The sequence below is a fragment of the Petromyzon marinus genome, chromosome 1, assembly GCF_048934315.1.
Source record: "Petromyzon marinus isolate PM22_M1 ecotype Great Lakes invasive population chromosome 1, UKy_Petmar_22M1.pri1.0, whole genome shotgun sequence".
In the NCBI taxonomy this organism is placed as follows: Eukaryota; Metazoa; Chordata; class Hyperoartia; order Petromyzontiformes; family Petromyzontidae; genus Petromyzon; species Petromyzon marinus.
Window position 1 is genome coordinate 35,107,570 of NC_133667.1, and position 20,857 is coordinate 35,128,426.

The 20,857-nt window shown below is 54.1% G+C and overlaps 1 protein-coding gene across 4 annotated transcripts in view; it reads left to right on the top strand.

Annotated features, from left to right (window-relative positions):
- The window catches only part of TMEM266 (transmembrane protein 266), a 255,880-nt gene that overhangs the window by 180,954 nt on the left and 54,069 nt on the right, over window positions 1-20,857 (top strand). For 3 of the 4 annotated variants that reach the window (XM_032950713.2, XM_032950703.2, XM_032950732.2), the window contains one exon: window positions 12,244-12,359. In XM_032950713.2, the coding sequence (XP_032806604.2) occupies window positions 12,244-12,359 (116 nt within the window). Of the gene's footprint in view, window positions 1-11,170; window positions 11,690-12,243; window positions 12,360-20,857 lie in introns of those variants that run through there. The other variant, XM_076067527.1, reaches the window with a different exon arrangement.

A 20,857-nucleotide genomic window follows, 5' to 3' on the forward strand; every position in this document is an offset into this window, starting at 1 on the left:
GGTTCATTTTGCCCTGACCGTGTGCAATCCAGACTATGTCTTTTGAGTCACATTGCTCGGTATTTCATTCATTTTCTCGGTCTCCGTGTTCACACTTTGAATATTTCCAAGCCGCTTATCGTTTCTCCGGCTCGCAACTCAGTGAACAACTCGGTTTGTACATAGATTAGCGCACAACAACAACCGCCATCGCCACTAAGTGGCGCTGACGTCACCACGGCGCTTGTGCCAGGCTAAGTGCACTTTAAGGCCATGTGCAGTGTCGAACACCCGCTGGCAGGAGGTCACGAGACAGACCGAAGTGCCATGGGTTGAATGACTGAGATGACTGGCCGATGCACCGCCTGTGCCCCCCCCCCCTACTGTATCAAGGTGCTGTGTTTCAGCCACCCGTACGCTCCGCTCTTTGTTGTGATCGTCGCTCCTCTGCCCTCCGTTGTTGCTGGGGTGCGTCTGCCTCCAACTGCACAGTAGCGTCCTTCACGTCCTTAACGCACACACAGACACACACAAAAAATACCGTAAATAACTTTTGCACCTAAAGTCTTTTTTGTCACGTGAACCGTCTTGTGCGGAGAAGAAGAAAAATAAAATAAAAACACGGCGACTTCCCGTTAACCTTCTCAAAGAAGAACAAAAGTGGACATAAAAGGGAGCGGAAACTGCACGTTCAGCAATCTTTTGAGAAACAAACAAAAAAACCCATCAAGATGTCAGCAAGCGCGAGTGGCCGCGCGCGCGCAACAAAGGAACACGATAAAAGGCAGACCTCCCTTTTACCTGGTCCACGAGGAGGAGATGAAGGCCGCGTGGCAGAGCAGAGCGCTGATCCCACGTGACTTCCATCGCCGCCTGCGATCCGCAGAACCGCGGAGAGGAGAGTGACGCGGCCCCCCTTCTGCTTCCACGGGCATTCTTGATGCCTGGCCGCGAATATATGTTTTGTTCGCTTTCAAGCGGCGAAACGTGAGTGGCGGCGCCGTCTATGCGAAGGAGACCGGACCATGCGGCCCCCCGGTCCAATGCAGCCCCCCCCACCCCCGCGCACCCCCCCGCCACCCTTGCCGCGCCGAACAGCCCCCACTCACCGCGTCGTGCCCACGGAGCGGGGTTAACCGCAATTACCACCCCGGGTGCATTAGCGCCGCCGCGCTGTCAACGGCTCCGTGCGTTTATCACCTGCAGCCCCCCTCGGTATTAAACGTAGAAGAGTGGAAAAAAGAGTGTACGCGGTTTTCCCCGGTTCAGCTGAACGTGGGGGGGGGGGGGGGGGGTCGGCGCTCGTCTCCCCGTTCACAGCCTCGAGCCAGCGGTGGAAAGTTCCACATTGCTATGCCAAGGGGGCGAGTCTTTCTATTGGACAGTGATCAACTTTCTCCAGTTGATCGTCGATTGGGATTTGACCTCGCGACTTTCTGATGACGAGCGCGGCTCGCCCTCTGCTGCCGTGCCACCGATGTGGGGTCGACTCAAGCGCCGGCGGCTGGAGCCTCGCCCGCTGCTGAGGTCTCACAACATTTGTCGTGGCATCTCCTCCCACCCCCCCCCCCCCCCGTTCAGCTGTAGCTGTGCGATCAGCTTCACGCCACGCGCCAGAATGTCTGTGCGCCGCTCCCGTCGTGGAGGACGGCCTGCCGAGGCAGGTTATCGTCGAACTACTTCTGACATCTCCACAAGTGATCGTTTTAAAAATACAGCACGGGGGGGGTGGGGGGTAGCACTATCTCAGTCGCCGTGCTACAGAAAAGTGTTCAGTCAAACTTAAAAATTGGAAATCTCAGAGAAGGATTTTTTTTTTACCAAATGCCTCAGATATCAGGGGGTATTATGTCACAATTGTTGTTGTTTTAACAGTTACAATTCCACCAAAACCAACGAAAAAAATTTCCGTTGGCGAGCGAGCGAGCGCGCACCCGAGTGTGAGCTTTATTTGGTGGTGACGAGGACAAAGCGAGGGACGCGTTTACGGAGTGGCATCGAGGGATTGAGGGTGCAGAGGGAGGCGGCGTGCAGCGGTGGCGTCTCGAGACCACCCCACGCCGCGTTTGGTCTCGGCGGGCGACCGCGGAGGGCGCGACCTAATCACCACCCCGTGGTCGCGAGGCCACGCGCTCTGATCCCTTAAATTGCGGCCCGATGCGGGGGCGGCCGTCGCCCCCCCCCTCTCTCCTTCCTCTGGGCACAGACGGAAGCCCTCCTCGCAGGCTCTCCCTCCCTCTGATCAATATTCATGGGAACGGCGTTCGCTGGTAAACGCCAGAGGGAGAGGTGGGGCGGCGGCGGCGGTGCCGTCGGTGGGAAACGAGAGGAACACGGTGGAGCTAATGAGGCCCGGGTGGTTCCGGATGAAAGGGGGGGGGGGGGGGTTGCTGTGGCCGTTAGCGCGGCTGTTATCCGTGGCCAATGCCTCTGACAGAAGAACATGCGTCCTGCCAGCGCGATTGTATCCGCTCGCTCGCTCCCCCGGGGAGCCTGCCTGATATTTTCCGGGCTCTCCTGCTTCGCCCTCCCACCTAACGCCAATCCCAACACCAATTCCTCAGCGCCCCGCCGCTGAGCTTTAAATAGAAGGCTGACGGCAGATGTCTGGTCCCATTGATCGCGCGCTGTGCTTGGCGTCTCTCTGGCCGGATCCCTCCCTCGCTTGCGCCCCTTCTCGCCCGCCGCTCACCGTGCCCTCTCCCACGGGTTCGCCTTAAACGGCGCGCGGGAAGGGGCGAGGAGGGGGGTGGTGGCGAGCGCCTCCCGGCCTCGGCGTCGTCGTCGTCGTCGGCGCGGTTTAAACCGTCGCTCGGATCGCGCCCCGTTCAACGAGGCCGCATCGCTCACGCCGCGCGCCCGTACCCAGATCGCCGCCGCCACCTACCCCCCCCCCCCCCCTCTGCTGGCTCGCCCAAAATTCAGTCCCGGATCAGCCGCGGGATCGTACTCGCTCTCTTGCCTCGCGCCTCTCATCTCTCCACTCCGCTCCGCGCACTCTGCTGCCTCTCACCTCGCGCTTGCTCCAGCCCCCACGCGCTCTCTCACACTCGAGCGACCTGTGCCTTCTGGCGAAACCCTCAACCAATACTCGGCGCAATGAAATGGTGGCTCTTTTCCAGCTGTTGCCCCCAAGGTCTGGAATTCTCATCCACACCCCTCCGTCCCCCTATTCCTTTTTTTTAATTCCCAAACCCCTCTGTTCCTGATAATATGTTTTCCCCCTTTTTTCTGGCAACAAAACAGCTGTGTTAAGATGTTAAAACACCAAACTGAAACCTTTCACGAGGAATCATGTCTGCATTAACCACAATGATTGTGGTCAGAATGAAAACAATAAACATACTCTGGTAGTATATGCATTGTCTTTGAAACTGATTGGTCCACACCAGAGACAGCTTTATTTTGAGCCTCGTCTCAAACGTTGTTGGACCAGAGGACGCCACAAGTCGTACTAAAAATAAAGCTGTCTCTGGTGTGGACCAATCATTTTCAAGGACAATGCATATACAACCAGAGTATGTTTTTTTGCATTCTGACCACAATCATTGTTGTTAATGCAAACATTATTCCTTGTAAAAGGTTTCAGTTTGGTGTTTTAACATCTTAACACCGGTTTTGTTGCCAGAAAAAAGGGGAAAATCCTATGACCGTATTTTGGTACTGGGAAAGGAGGTCCCATGATGTAGACCCTCTGTTCCTGTTCAAGTCCAGGTTCAGCACATTCCTTTTCTTCTATGCCGATAATTCTCTCCCGGCTATGAATTGTGGTCAATAGCAAGTCGATTAAAGGAAAAAAAACATGAACAGCTCCCTTTCGTGCCCGTTGTGCGCAGTGTCCCCACTGTTCGTGCGAAGTGTCGATGCACGGAAACCCACGTGATCAATCAGTAAATCCGTTTTTATTTCAGTGCACATCACAGCGGAACGGGAACGGTACAGGGGCACGTGCGATTGTAATATCTACCACAGTAGCGCTAAATAACGATCGTCATATTCGGCACAAGAACGTTCAAGGCTCGGCTCGTGAGGCAATGCGACCGGATCAAGAGAGACACACATAAACAATGTATTCCTATCTATTGTATGATTTTAAAACTGGGGCTACGCAGCACCGGGACTGAGACGATGGTACTATCCGCTAAGAGATGCCTTGTGTTTGGACATCATTTGCATAACCTCCATACCATAAGTATTCAAATCACACTTCATTTTTAGTTCATTTTGGTGGAGTGATCTAGGATGGCTTCTCCAGACATTCCTACCTCCATATTTGCCACGTCCAGGTGATGTCCTGCCCAAATGAGCATCGAGGCATTGGTGCGCCCATCCAGTTTACAACCCTGAGCTTAGAGTGGGAATTCCACATTCCTATGGCAGGGGAGGGGGGGAACCTCTACACGGGGCAAAACTCTATACGGGACAACCATTGGTGACTTCCCCGCAAAGTGGTGCTGCACTTTATGGACCCCGGAGAGATGATGGACTGAGACAAAGTCCACTCAGGAGTTGAACTCATGCCCTTCCTATTGCGAGCCGCTCACTCGGCCGCAGACCCACCTGGCATTATTATATATAGAAGCACTTAGCATCTTTATTAATAGTGGTCGTTTTTATTTTCATTACTACGACGACCTACTCGTCACTATACAATTACGTATCGTCCAATTGGTTATAATACACCCATTACATTTGGCTATTTCGAAAATGCATCTACGTATTAATTTTTTTTAATATATGTGCGTCGATTTTCTTTTCCCAATAAAATGTCAGCAGATGTGTTGGTTGCCTTGGGGAAATAAAAACCTGGATTACTGCCTTTGTTTTATAAATTCCACAAGCGATAATTAAACGCACAACGCTTCATCTGTCGGTGCAGAGGCGATCAAAATTTGCGTTCATCACAGCCTCGCGTGCGATTCCACGACAACAACACAGACAAAGAACCCCCGTGTAGCCTTAACAGACTGTAGGGGCAAGTGCTGTTAGCGAGCACCTGTGAAGGCCGGCACGGCACACGAGGGGGTGGGTGGCCAACACCACCCCCGGCTGCTTTTGTCTCCCCAGTGGCGATGTTCACACAACGCATCAAATACTCATTTGAGGCTGAGTCGACCTAGGGGAGGCCCAGAACCGGTACGGAAAATCGTCACTGGTGTTGGCCGTGAGCGGGAATCGAACTCGGGCCGCCGGATTCATTGCGCAGCGGCACTAACCGCTACACCACCGCTCCCTACAACAACCTCCAATCCCTCCCCCACCCCCTCCAAACACACACCCCGTTCAGCAGACAACAACAATTCCCACAAACGCACATCTCGTTCAGCCGACGCCGACGGTGTTTCCCCTGCTCGGAGCAACCCGGTAAAACTTGCCGACGTTGAGCCAACGTCGGCTTGCGCTTGGAACCGTCGGGCCCAACGTGTCGGGTCCGACGTCACGGGAGGAAAGTGGAGCATGCGGAGCAAACCCCACGCACGCGCGACGGGACGGACGCTCTCTGCCGCCGTACAGACTGAAAAAGGTGGCGATGGGTCCACTTGCTGTACTGCTTTCTCCTGCGGGCACCTCGACGCCCACGCGAAGGGAGTCTCACCAACATCTGCGCGGTGATCCACCAACCCTGGCTGCTGCCTCCACAGGGCTGGGTTACAGGCGGCCACGTGCAGCAGCGTAGACGCCACCGCCCGGCTCTATCCTATCCTCGGGTTGCAATGCAGACTGTGTGGCACTTTAGTCTGCAGGCTGATCATCAATAAATAACCCAGCTGTCTTGTGTAGTCTACACGCTGGTATCGATGCAAAATCGCACGCCTCCGTCGTCTAAAATTCCGGAGTCACTGCAGAGCCACGGCGTCTTTGTGGTCTGTGCGCGGGTGTCACGCTGACACCAGCAACACGGACGATTGCTGCCCCTTCTCGCTGCCGGCCGCATTACTCATGCCGAAGATGACAAGGCCCTGCTTTGGTCGGTCATTAACAATGCACGGCACATTCATTTTCATTACCCACCCCAGATTTGAGTGGGGAGTTGGGGGGGGGTGGCAGTGCCTGGGATAAATAAAAAAATATTGGTGTGGACCTGGGACGTAGGGGGCAATGGGTGGGGGGGGGGGGGGACCTTCCCAGGATAAAGTATCGGTTCCCGTGGCGCGCACTCTCCACAGCCTTCCGAAAGGTTCCCGTCTGCTCACAACCTCTTTGACCTCGTCTGACAAAACGCTCTCTCTCTCTCCTGGTTGTCACCTTGACCCGGTGGGACAACCCCACAGCGGGTCGGGCAGTGAGGCTCGCGGGCTCACTGGCTGTGAACGACGCACAACACGTGCCCAAACTATTACTACTATTTATCTTTGTACCAGGTAAGGCCCACTGAGCTGTGTAGTTATTTTTCAGAAGCGACCTGGCCATCACAAATGATAGCCCAACCAAGTGAGCTTATCATCATGACGTGGAACTTTATATCGGCCAAATTCTCAACAAAAAATTATGTTGATCCTTAAATGCGGAGAACCCGGATTTAACAAAAAAATAAATCCACGCGACCACGGGAAGAGAGACACACAAACTCCAAATATTACAGCAGGCACCAGGGTCGGGATCGAACTCACGACCTCCTTGCATACGCGCGTGGAGCGACGCGATTGTATTTTGATTAAATGACCGGAGGGGTGGGGGAGAGGAGGGGAGAGGAGCCTCGGGGTTGCCACGAATTCGCCCGTTCTTTTGGCGCTGATTAATTTGACGCGCGGGGCCTGACGAACGGCGGTGGCAGTGGCGGCGGCGCCGCGCGCTGATTACGTAGCGGAGCGGAGCAAAGGGGGGTGGGTTGGTGCAGACGTCGTCACTCCGTCACTCGTCGTGAGTTCGGCTCGGTGGGGATTATCGTTCTGCCGCGGCGATTGCAACACTCGCGCGACGTTCGCCTCCCCCCCCCCTTTCCTAATCCCGCCGAGCAAGCGCGGACCGAAGTCGTTGCGATTTTACACCCAATTAGGCCCCTAATCTGACGCCTTTCAAGCGAAGTATTCCTCTGTCAGTCACTCGCCGTTAATGGCACAGGAGTGAAACGAGTCGGCATTACCGCGCCATTAGCAGGATCGTGCTTTATTAGCTGCTGGGTTTTTTTTTGTTGTTCAAGGAGGCGATTACTGGGATGTAGTCTGGAGCAACAATGGGCCTCTTTAGGGTCATTACCGTTTAACAACAACAACAAAAAAGCCGTGGTTTTTTTATATCGATGCAACGAATGGCCCCTCTGGTATCGCGCGCGCGGGCGTCGTGCGCGCTCTGCCCCCCCAAGCTCGCGCAGCTGTGAGCGTCACGTGGCGAGGGCAGCGGTTGGCATGAACGGCGCAATGGGGTGGTGGAGGTATTCGCGTGCGTTGGGTTTTTAAACCGGGCAGATTTTGAGCTCACGACGTTGATGGCGCACGAGTGAGTTCTAATCCTTGACACCGTGTCACCTCATTGCCTGCATCAGCATCATCATCATCAACACCATCATCATCGTCGCGGTCGTCACGGTCGCTACGAACTTTCGGGAGGCTTGCAGTGCTTGATGGGAAGTTGGTGTTGTTTGTCCCGTTGAAGGAATGGGCCTTTCCAGTAGAATTTCACTCAAATGCTCAATACCGCCGGTGGGGGCGGGGGAGGGGGGATGACAAATGGATTTCCTTTCCAAGTGTGTATCACAAAGTAAAACTTAACAAAATGTGCGGATGGCTTTACAGCCAACCGAGCTCAAGCCGCACGTGGTGTGCAGTTCGCAGGGGTTCGCCGGGTTCCTCGCAAAGCAAGCGCTGAAACTGAGCCACGCGCGATAAACTAATGCCCATTGAAACAAAACGCTTTAATCCAATCGCAATCGTCGTTGCGATGGTCGTTCCCGATGCCTCCGAGGATACGGCGCCGTCCGAGTGGACGCACGGCGACGTTTTGCCGCAGCCGCACTGCCCGTCCTCTGTCCCCCCCTCACCCCTCCCCCGCCCCCCGTCGGCGAGCGACGAGGACGACGAGGATGAGGAGTGAAACGAAGCTAAAACTAACTACGTGACTTTACCGAAAGAGCCAAAGAGTATGGATTCCTGCAGTCACGAAAGCTTCAAATCAAGATTGAAGCTAAAACTACCGACAGGAGACGCCGCCGTGGCTGGTTCCGGTACCGTTGGGCAAGAAGCTATTTTGGTTGCGATCCCAACGTCGCCCGCGTAATGTGTGTCAGTGTGAATTAGGGTCGAGTGGCACAACCACACGCGCGCACACACAGAGCCCCCTTTCCACCCGGAGTGGCCAAAGCCTTCGCGTTGCACCCGCGCCTTTACCTTTAGCTGCGGCTCAGAAGGTGACGCGCTGGAGCGTCTTCTGCCCATCCCAGAGGCGCCGAGGTCAGCCCGTGGCAAATCTCGGCGTGGTTGACGGCATTGGGAGGCCTTCGTCCAGCAGCGGATTGATCATGGCTGATGGTGGTGACGAAGGCGACGACGACTTCGGTCTGTGGAGAATTAAAATATATATAATTGTGACGATGCTGCTGCTACTGCTGCATTAGCAGTGACGCGCCAGCACAATTACCGCGATCTTCAACACGTCTGTCCAATATGATGCCGCTCAAAAAATGGAAACAAATAGGTGGCATTTCGGGCAATGATGGCCCTTCTTTATAGCAGAGAGATCCACGAGAGAGAGAGAGAAGAGAAAGGAGGGAGGAAAGAAGAGGGAGGGAAGAGGATAGGGGAGAGGTTTGGGTGTGGGGAGGAATTGATGGCGAGAGGTCGGCGCGGAGCGGTGGGGAGACGTGGGGGGGGGGGGGTGCAGGGATGAGGAACATGGAGGGAACGGCAAGAGGGAGGAGACGCGGCAGACACAATCGATGCCCCTGGTCTCTCTCTCTCTGCCACGTCTACGGGAGGCTGGGCAGCAGTGACCTGACATCTCGTTTTGGGGGCAGCGCATGAAGTCGTGCGTGTCATGGCTCCAGCGGGAGCACCTGAAGCGGCCGATCGTTGCGTGTGTGTGTGTGTGTGCGCGTGTGTGCGTGCGTGTGCGTGCGTGTGCGTGTGTGCGTGTGTGTGTGTGCGTGCGTGTGTGTGTGTGTGCGTGTGTGTGTGTGCGTGTGTGTGCGTGCGTGTGTGCGTGTGTGTGCGTGCGTGTGCGTGTGTGTGCGTGTGTGTGCGTGTGTGCGTGTGCGTGTGTGCGTGCGTGTGTGTGCGTGTGTGTGTGTGCGTGTGTGTGCGTGTGTGTGTGTGCGTGTGTGTGTGTGTGTATGTGTGTGTGTGTGCGTGTGTGTGTGTGTGTGTGCGTGCGCGTGTCCGCAGCGCCGCTGGAGGAATGGGCGATACAAAAAACGCAGCCGTCGCCTGCTGAGAGCGGGGTCAGGTGCAGCGTGACTGAAGCCACATTTGCGTCTGTCCCATGTGTCCTTGCATTGAAGTGGCAACAATGGCAACTGCATTGTCAGGAAACGTACAAGGCCTTTGTTAAACCGGCTGACGGACAAACCCAATGGCGCCGAGCCGGTCGCGGTCGTTATTTGACCAAAGTGCCGGTCAGCATGAGTTGGTGAAATCGGAACTTTGCGGGTATCGCTCGCCACTAGACGTCAGCCGTGTCTGAGACTCGAATTCGGATGGTTGGGTGCAGTGTGGGCACCCCCTCCACCCATAACGGTCACACCGATTTCTTTCTTCGTCCGAGAAGCCCTCACCTCAATTTTCAGGAGTGCCTCTGCATAGTGTGTTGGCCAATTCCTATTCAAATACACATTCTCATTGGGTTAGGAAAGCAGAGTGCCTGGAGAATGGCCACGTGTCGAATAACGGGAGATAATACAAACTTTTGGCTCCTGTAAATAAATACCATGGTAATTGCAATAGCCATTTGGCCATCAAGTTGTATCATCATCATCCGCCATGATGAGGGCCTCCCCAAGTGGCCACCACCTCTCACGATACCACGTGGCACCAACCCACCGTGCTAGGAGCCCACATGGAGTTGCAGGGCGAGATAGTTTTGTTTGGTCCGACTGCTGCCGTAGTGCGGAGGAAGGTCTGAATAGTTACAGCATTGGCAATGAGGGTGGAAGGAAAAAAAACGGCACGTGCAGCAATATTCCACTAACAATGCCCCCAGACCAGAGCAGCCATGCACCCTCTCTCTCTCTCTCTCTTTCCACGCACGCATGTGGGAAGTCATTCCAATAACGGATTTTTTTTTCTTTCGGGCTTACCACTTTAAATATTTACGTCGGAATTTCCATTCGCCTGGTGCTAATGAGCGACTATTTTTTTCTTTCACCCGTGCAATTTCGGTCGATTGATTGATGTCCTCTTACTTAATTAGTATCTCGCGCCTGCGTGTTTGGGTGAGGTCGTCTGATTGGCAGCGTTACTTTAATCACCATCGCCGCGCGCTCCCATTTCGACACCTGAGTTGTCACCTGGCGCCTGTCCCCCCCACCCCCCCACCCCTCTTTACCCACCCCCTTCCCCCCCACCCTCCTCCCATCGGTGGCCCGTCGAGTTACGGAACGAATCAGCTTTCTACGCCCCCGAAAATTCCAACCGCTCGCGTCTTTTTCGAGCAAACACGTTCGCTCCTGTCGGTGGAGATGAGTGTGAATGACACCACCGGCACCTGTACGAGGTTAACAACAACAACAACAATGTACACAGACGCAGCCCATTTATACATTGTCTTGGTTTTAACGAAAGGCTTTTTTTATTATTATGGGAAGAAAAAAAACCCGGACAGAATTCCACGCCAAACAAATGTGCGCGGGCTGTTTGCAAGAAGCCAAGATATAAACGTGACTGCCAGCCAATACCCCAGCGAGCAAGCCACCGGGGAGCTCATCACGGCTGCTGAAATGGGGGGGGGGAGGGGGAGCACCGCCTTCCACCACCCCCGCCACCCCCTGCTTCAGGGAAACCCAGGCTGTATAATTCAGCACGCATTATTATTTGAAGGAGAGTGGATGCCGCTGCAAAGGAAATGAGGCTGCACGTCAGTCTAAGAAGCGTTTTAAAAAGGTCTGTCCCCGAGTGGATACTGCCGGCTGTGCGCGCACACGCATGTGTGCGTGTGCGCGCACACACGTGTGCACGTGTGTGTGTGCACGTGTGTGTGTGTGTGTGTGCACGCGTGTGTGTGCACGGGTGTGTGTGTGCACGCGTGTGTGTGTGTGCACGCGCGTGTGTGTTTGTGCACGCGTGTGTGCGTGCGCAGGCGTGTGTATGTGCGCGCGCAGGCGTGTGTGTGTGCGGTAGTGTAGCGGTTAACGCGCTGCGCTATGAACTCAGCGGCCCGATTTCCATTCCTGCTCACGGCCAACACCAGTGACGATTATCTGAACCGGTCCTGGGCCTCCCCTAGGTCGACTCAGCCTCAAATGAGTACCTGCGGTGTGGAAACATCGCCACTGGGGGAGACAAAGGCGGCCGGGTGTGGTGCTGGCCACCCACCCCCTCGTGTGCCGTACCGGCCTTCATTGGTGCTTGCTTCGTTAACAGCACTTGCCCCAGCAATCTGTTAATGCTACACGGGGGATCTTTGTCTTTGCGTGCGAATGTGGTGGTGATAGAAAGTGGTTCGACTTCCATTCCTGGCCAATGCATTGAACAATCGGTGGCGAGCGATATCAGACCTGGTCCTGCACCTCCCCTAGGCATGGTGGCATCACGATCAGCACTGGGGAGACAAAGGAAGCCAAGTGTGATTCTGCCCCCCCCCCCCCACCACTCCCTTGTGTGCCTTCATGATCATCAGAGTGCTCTCTCACAGGATTTGCCACAACGCTTGATGTCGGATGCACGGGGGGAGGGGTCGTTGTGGCGATGAAGCAGTTGGCGCACCCGACTGTCGTAGCATCCTGAGTTCAATCGCTGTCCACGGCGATTCATGTAATCACCGTGGACAGTGATTGGTTTAAAATTCGTCCGGCCCTAAGGTATCAATCCACTGCTAGAGGAGGACCATTCCGGGTCGTGGGTTGTGGACTGTGCCCCACCACCACCAGCAGCACCACGGTGGAATTTCTTTTCGCGCTGCCCTCGGCTGCTGCTTCTGCTGCCAACAACGTGGCCCGGGCAGCCCCACCACGATCGGTGGTGCGTGGTGGTCCCTCGCCAATCCGAGCACCGCCCGGGGGTCGAGCCTCACGACTCGATCGAAGGGGGCGGGGGGCGCGCTCCGGCTCGCTCGTTCGCTCGCTCGGTCTGCGCGCTCGCTAACGACCCGGGCGTGTCTGTGGTGCGCCCCGCGCAGCGTACGTGCTGCCCATCAAGGAGGAGAACGAGCTCATCCTGCAGCACTGCGAGCGCGTCAAGCAGCAGGCCGAAGAGGAGGTGGAGAGGCTGACGCACATCTGCCAGGAGCAGGCCGTGAGTCGACCCAGCGCACGCACACGCACGCAGGTTCACGCTCCATCTTGCGACGCTTACTTGCGCACAGGTGAACAGAAACTGGCCCTGACTCCCGGCTACGCAGCTTTACCTGGGCCCGCCTACCATCAAGGTAATTGATAATTGAAAGCACAAATCATAAAGCAGAGCTCTAGCCTATTAATGGTAACGTAGACCTTGGCCGGGACTTACATCTCAACAATGCAGAGATGTAGGTCCTGCTGAAATTCCATGCACCTCTGCTTTGCTGCAGCGGGTGAACAGAGAATGTGGCATCTTTGTAGGACTGTGCACACAAAGAAAAATATCCCCCGTATAGCCTTTACAGACTCTTGGGGCCAGTGCTGTTAGCGATCATCAATGAAGGTCGGTACGGCACGCGAGGGAGTGGGTGGCCAGCACCACGCCCGGCCGCCCAGTGGAGATGTTCACATACCGTCCCAGGTACTCATTTGAGGCTGAGTCGACCTAGGGGAGGCCCAGGACCGCTTTGAATATTCGCCACTGTTATCTCATACTCGTCCACGCGCCATCGCTCGCTCACACGCGCACACAAATACGCTCACTCACGCTCGCACGCCATTGAGAACGCCTGCGTGAGAATTGACGGCAAGGAGCAGAGATGGCTGCGCGTTGAGTAAGTTGTGGTCGCGTCATTCGTACCATTCCGTTTTGGCCAACATCTTCAATACCGGTTTCAAGAGGGGAATTTTTTTTATTTTATTTCAAAACGTCCGGGGGGGGGGGGGGTGGGGGGTACCATCGATTGCATCCTTCATGGCTCCGTGTTCTGCCGCTGGTCACAGCTTCCAGATTTATGCCCTCGCTGCGCCGTAATTTGGGACCACGCTCACAGGAGCCAGGTGAAGAACGTCGATATGCGCTCTTGCACACACACAGACACACACCACACACACACACCATACACACACCACACACACACACAGACACACACCACACACACACCATACACACACCACACACACAGACACACACCACACACACACACACCATACACACACCACACACACACACAGACACACACCACACACACCACACACACACCACACACACACACCACACACACAACACACACACACCACACACACACACACCACACACACACACCACACACACACCACACACCACACACACAACACACACCACACACACCACACACACCACACACACACACACCACACACACACACACCACACACCACACACACACACACACTACACACACCGCACACACACACCACACACACACACACCACACACACACCACACACACACACCATACACACACCACACACACACACCACACACACACCACACACACCACACACACACCACACACTCACACACACTCACACACACACTTGTGCACACAACGACAGCGTTGATGTCACTACAGCGCTTGTACCATGATATGTACACTTTATGGCCATGTGTAGTGTCGAAGGCTCGCTGCTGGCAGTGGGTCATGTCACAGACCGATGTATTTGGGTTGTCCAACTAGGATGACTGGCAGATGCACCACCTGTGCACCCCACTGTGTCAACTTTTGCTGCATTGTATTTATCTTGATTTGAAGCTTTCGTGACTGCAGGAATCCATACTCTTTGGTTCTTTCGGTAAAATCACGTAGGTAGAAAATAAAATGAATCACGACGTTTCGATCGCAACACAAGCGGTCGTCCTCAGGCGGAAAAAAATATAATCCAGCAGTAGAACTGCTGACCCGGATTATATTTTTTTCTGCCTGAGGACGAGCGCTTGTGTTGCGATCGAAACGTCGTGATTTATTTAATTTAATTTTCTACCTACGCGACTTTATCGAAAGAACCAAAGAGTATGCATTGTATTTGTCCGGCACTCCGTTCGTTGTTGTGAACGTCGCTCCTCTGCCCTCCGCTGTTGCCGGAGGGCGGCTACCTCGAACCGTCCGGTCAGGTCCTTGAACGAGCCTCCTCCTCCACGGCGCACAGCTCAACTAATTCCCTGACGTACACAGAAGGAGAACCTCGTCCGTGTAGACAGCCAGAGGAAAGGAGGAGGGAGCTCTCTCAGCCATGGTGGGAAGAGCGTAGGAGAAGGAGCCACCCTCACACCGAGTGGAAGTTAAACTTTGCTGATGTTGGCTCTATGATGGCCACCTGCTCGAGACGTGTGGCCTCGCCTCGAGGCCATCGTGGCCCTCGCGTATGCCCAGAGGGCCATTCCGTCGTCCCTCCTCCGCATCCACGGGGGGCGAACGTCAGACCCTTCGCTTGCTTCGTGTGCGCACTGTGTGGCTACGTGCGCGCCACCTGTAACCCAGGTTTTGCATGGCCGGTATGTAGCCAACCGCGCTAATCGGAGGTGCAGGGAAAGGACAACAAACGAACACACAAAAAGCAGTTCAAAATAAATGCGTTGTCAATAGAGATTTTAAAGCGTACAGCTCCAGTTGCCTCCTAATATCAGAAGGAAGAGCATTCCAGACGGCCGCAGAAGCACATCCGAAAGCGCGCGATCCAGCCAAAATCCGCTGCTGCGAGGAGGATTATCGGAGTTCACGTGATGATAGTTTATGCCCCTTGACGAGATCAGCGAGGTGTTGTGGTTCAACCGTGGCAAGCGCTTTGTGTCTGATGAGAGCGTGGCCGTGGCGGCTGCAGCTGCGGCGGTCGCAGGGCCAGCTTGCCGGCCGACTCTCGTGAGATTCGAGAGAACGCGAAAATCGCGGCTGTCCCCAAATGTACCGGCGGCCGGCCGCTGCGTTGCGCGTGTCCCTGCGTTTTTTTAAGCGCTCTCTTATTTACGTTCGTCCCCTGCTAAGACGATAAACATTTAGACTGACAGCGTTTTAGCCGTCGTGGCCACATGCTTTGCGATGCGTAGCTGCCGTCGTGGTTTAAAATAATGGTGCCGTTTCTGAGAAATAAACAAACACATATACAGAGTGGGCGGTAGTGCTGGGGTGGTGGTGGTGGTGGTGGCATCGCCCCATTGTGGAAGTCGCTTGCTCAGTCTGCCTCCGCGGTTCTGAGACTTGAGGGTGAGGGCGGGCGAGCCGATTTGGAGGTGGCGACAGGGGGACGGGCTGCTGAGCCCTGCTACTTTTCGCCGGGCGAAAACACTGAACGGTCCTTCCCGTGGCATTTATTGACGTTAAAATCGAAGTAATAACAACGACGCAAGGTGGGGCCGCAGAAGAAAGGGCAGCAAATCCATCTATAATATGATCTATACTTGCGTTATTGCCACATCCATGCTCTCCACCTTCATCAACTCGCCACCGACCAGCTTGTTGAAGTACGGTGATATAAACCCCACGACCTGCAACGGGCTTGTGGAGAGGCCCTCATCCAGCAGTGTATCGACAAAAGGGGATATACGTGTACAATAATGATATTCGGACGAACCCTCCTCAAGCCGTGCAGGTCACGGGGCGTTTTTTTTTTACTTGGCTGATTGGTACAGATTGATGAAGGCTAGCGGGGATGAAAATGGACCATTTCAATTACCGTTCACCACTGGTGTTAGCCGTGACCAGGAATTCCGGCTCATATTTCCAGGTTCATAGCATGGTGCATCAACCACTGCACCACCGCTATACGCCTGTTCATTAGTCATTGTACCCAGTGAAATGTAGCTGGAATTTAACTTTTTATTGATTTCTTTTTATTGAAACAGGTAATTCCCACAGCTGTATAGCTCTTTTTCAGAAGCGACCTAGCCAGAAATGATAGCTCAACGAAGTGGCTTATATGGACATTCATAGCATCCGAATACTCTAAATGCCTCTTTCTAAATGTGGAGGAAACAAAACCGGAGTACCCGGAGAAAAATCCACGCGACCACGGGGAGATTGAGAGACACCGCAAACTTAAAATATACAGTAGCAGGCGTCAGGGTCGGGCTCGAACCCACGACCTCCTGTATGCCAGAAGAGGTAGCTAACATCTCCAAGCCACCGTGGCGCCACGTGTGTGCGAGTATGAACGAGCTGTTGTGCAATGCCACAATTGCAGCAACGCAGAGGGAGAAGAGGAAAGATCTTGAGCCTGCACTTGAACTGTGGCGGAGTCGACAGCACGGATGGCTGGAGGAAGGGAGCTGCAGACCACGGAGTGGGGGGGGGGGGCAGCAGAGGAGAATGAGCGACCTCCAGCTGAGCGAAGGTTGATGTTCGAGAGTTGGCACAGATAGGCCAGAAACCTACTTGCAGTGCTGTATTCTACTGAATTTCTCACATCACCACTACAAGGCGGAAACGCATTAGAGAAGGAGGGAGGAAAAGAGAGAGAGACACGGCGTGTGTGTGTGCGCGTCTTTCCCTTTATGTATATATTAACCATATGCAGGAGTAAATCAGTGGGGACCCTCCGCCCACTGATTTAATTCGAAGACTTTTAAAAACCAATATTTAACTCGTGTTTCGTCTCTGCAGTACCCGGCAAGTGTGGCGCATTCATTGTGGAGGTGGCTGCAAGCCAAGCCAAGGGCTCTCACTGGGTGCCCCAGAACGCCACAGGCCCCTGCTGTATCTGCACGCACATCCCAGATAAGAGTCGTGCCAGTTTATGCAGATGTGTGTGTGTGTGTGTGTTTACGTATGTATGTTGAACTTCTTTTGCGCCGTACGCAGCCAACCGTGCTAATCGGAGGTGCCGTTCCGAGAAGGATATGTGTAGCTTTAATAGTCAATGAATCCTCTTTATCCCCTATGGAGCATGAGGCCACGTGTCCCTTGAATATTAACAGAAAATAAATGGCCTTGGGCAGGAGACGTCGCTGGATCGGGCTGACGGCCGGTGGCTCGAGACCTTAACGGCGGAATGGCACCCAGATGAGGGAGCGTGCCGAAGTGGACTGCCTCCCACAAGAGATTGTGATGGCATGGCGAGGCGCTCATCCAGAAGCGTATAGCTCATGGCCACCCACGACGATGCCTGATCTTCTCGGGCTTGTGAGAGCCAAAAGCAGGATCGAGCCTGGTTCGTACCTGCCAAAAATCCCCTGGTGTTGTAGATTTTGGGCTGAGAGGTGGCCCAGAGATGGCAGCACAGCAATAGGTTATTGAGGCCACCTGTGCAAAGCCCTGAGAGTTCTCCCCCCATGTATGTGTGTATCTGTGTGTTTTCTCCGGGTACTCGTAATTATGCGCCTCTCATGGACCACATCACCCAGAATGAGCCTGGATATTGCTTATACTGGACTGGGCATCTGTGACAAAGAGCTTCGTACTTAATCGGATTCCTCCGCCAGTCTAAATGAATATTCTGAGTCTGCTTGGATGGGCGTCCCCCACCGCACGTTAAACAGGTGCTACAGGCCCGCTACGGGGCGACTTTGCCAGCAGCAGAGGGCAGTGCATCCACAATCCATCGTTGTACCGTACTATGCTCCAACATCTACGCTTCCAGCGCTCTCCATCTCACATTGACCGGCGCGGTGGCGATGTTCCGTAAAATAGCCCCCCCCTCCCCCCCCCCACAACCGTGACCCGCACAGAATGTTTAAAAGCGCTCCTCATCCAGCAGTGGGTTTGACAGAGAGGGTCTCTGCTGCGTGCGGGCGCGCGTTGACGCTAAATCCACGCGGTCTCGCTCGAGCGGCGCACCAATCCGCGCGTGCCGCTGCACGGCGCGAGCGGCAAAGGCTCCCGTGAGCGCCGCTCTCCGCCGACTGATGCAGCTCTCGTGGAAGGGGCTTGCACTGCAACGGCGCGTTCTCGACGCGAGGCCTTCCCGATGGTTAACGAACCACCACCCACGAACGCAGCGATGAGCGTCGCCATTCGCGTTCCTTCACCTCCGAACGCGTCTCAGCGCTTTTAAGGCTCCGACGGCCGTTAATATTTAAAGAAGACACTTCTTTGGCTCTCGGCAAAGCTTGATCCGGACACTCTGGTGCACCCTAACGAAGTGATTATTGCGGTCGCGGTGCGGCACGGACCGACGGAGTAACACAATAAACCGCTGCACATTTGCAGATTGGGCCGCCTTCCCCCGCCTCCCCTCCCCACTCCCGAAATATCTGCGGCATCGTGGGAGGAGCGACGAGCGGCGCGCGGGGGCGGCAGTCACCGTGCGCGTGCGTGCGTGAGTGAGTGCGGTGGGGAGCGGTGGGGAGCGGTGGCGTCGAATGTTTGTGGGTAGGTGGGGTGGTCTGGCTTCACTTGAGGGGTCGGACATTGTCGCGTGACCGGACCCGGAATTGTGGCGGAGGTCTGCGTGCGTGTGCGTGCGTGCGCGTGCCGATTATCTGAACCCATCCTGAGCGCGCCGAGGTCAACTCAGTCTTAAATAAGTGCCTGGAGCAGTTTGCAGACATCGCCCCTGGGGAGACAAGAGGCGGGCCGGTCATGGTGCTAGCCACACCACCACCCCGAGGTGTGCCACGTTGGCCGTTCATCGTTGCTCTATCGGTGCACTCACGCTGACAGTCTGTTGGGAAAGCCAGAGGAAGAGCTTTGTCTTTACTAGCACGAGCCCTACCACTGGCCCTAACCAACTAGCCCAGCAGCTACTAGAGAAGCCCTACCCCGAACGCTAAGCCCACGTCTGGCACATTGCCAGGGTCCCTCATCACGTTTAAGTTTTGTTGTGGCGGTCCCCATGCATCTTGAGATGGCAGAGCTCGGAAGTTGGCCACGTGGCATCATCATCGTCATCATCATCGTCGTGTACGCCGCCACTGACAGATTCAGCAAATGCCTACACCCGAGACCAAGGACGCACGCGTGGTAGCCACTTTGTCTCCCCTGAGAATACATTTTGGCGGAGTTGGGATCCGTATGGACGCGGCCTCCGTCTCGGCCAGTCGGGTTGTCGCAGCGGCCCTGGCAATGATTGAGATTTTGCGCGTGTCCAATAGCTGCCACCGTTTGCGTATGTATGTGTGTGCGTATGTTGAACTTCCTTCGTACTGTACATAGCCAACCGTGCTAATCGGTGGTGCGTTTGTCTGAAATCACATGGAAAATAAAAAAAATACTGCATGATACGTTCTTACCATCTTTGAGCTTCATGCTTTATACCAATGTCTGAACCACACTTGAGAGGATTTTTATCTGTCCACAGAGTCATTGCACAAATTTATTTTCGAACAATTTTACAGTACGTACAGTACTTACTGCTCTGCAGGCGTTTGCGGGCGTGGTGCTGAGCACCCACCGCCTCGTGTGCCATGCCGACCTTCATAGGTGCTCGCTAACAGCACTTGCCCCAACAGTCTGTTCAAGCTTTGCGGGGGATTTTTGTCTTTTGCTGCCTGCCTCTTGGCTCGTTTCCGCATGCTGTCCGGGCGTTTTGGTCCACGCGTCGGAAGCTTCTTCAGGAACCGAGTTGGAGAAGCCCCCAGCATGCAGAGCGAAACGTCGGGCACCGGGCCGAACAAGACGACGCAGTGCAGTTGCGACCTGTAAGCGCGTCAGCACGCGACGTGTGCATGAACTTGGCAAAGAGGCCAGGCCTCCAAGCATCACTGACGGCAGCTCGACGATTACAACATCCCCCCCCCCTCCCCCCGGGGGTGGGGGGGGGGATGTTGAATTTTGTGACAAAAATCAGAATCTCGCGACAGGAAGGGAGAGACGGAAAGGTGGAATGGCATCAACGATGTTGGCTGTGATGACCTCTTGACCTTGGAGATCGGTTTTTGCTCCGTTGCCACGACCATCCTGTTGAACAAAAAAAAGCATGACATCTATCCCGCGCTCTCTTTTTTGTTCCCCTCAACGCTTATTCAGAGACATTCTCGGGTAACGATTTTTGGCAAAAAATTTTTATTTAAACAAAAAAATGTTTTGTTAGCAGTGTGCTTAAAACCAGGTGCCATTTGCAAACAAAATGAAGAGAGGCTCTGATTAGCACGGTTGGCTACGTATGGTGCGAAATAATCAGAATATTTATACTGGAGGAATCCAATGACCTATAAAGCTCTTTTTCACAGATGCTCTTTGTTTTTTTCGGTAAAGTCACGTAGGTAAAAAAATAATAAAAGAAAATAAATGAAAAAACAACTAAATAAAATAAATGAAAAAACAACAAAATGTGGTTGTTTTTCTCTTTTCTTTTATTATTTTTTACCTACGCGACTTTACCGAAAAAACCAAAAAGTATGAATCCTTGCAGTCACGAAAACTTCAAATATAGAATTTTTCACAGATGTCCAGCAGGAGCGGGTCCGGACGTTACTGCAAACAATACAGAAACACGATAGGAGTGCAAATTATCGGATAGATAAACAAATCACTTAAAACAATATACAAGTTAAAATGAAGTTTTTTTTTTCTTACCAGGAAAAGCCCCACTACGGTATTAACTTATTTTTTAGAAGCAACCTGGCCACAAATGATAGCTCAACAAAGTGGCTTGTGTGAAAATTTACAGCAGCAAAATAATAGAAATGCATGCAAGACTGCACCAAGATCCAAAATTATGACATATTGGACATAATTGTCAGGTGGTGGCAGGTTTAACTCCA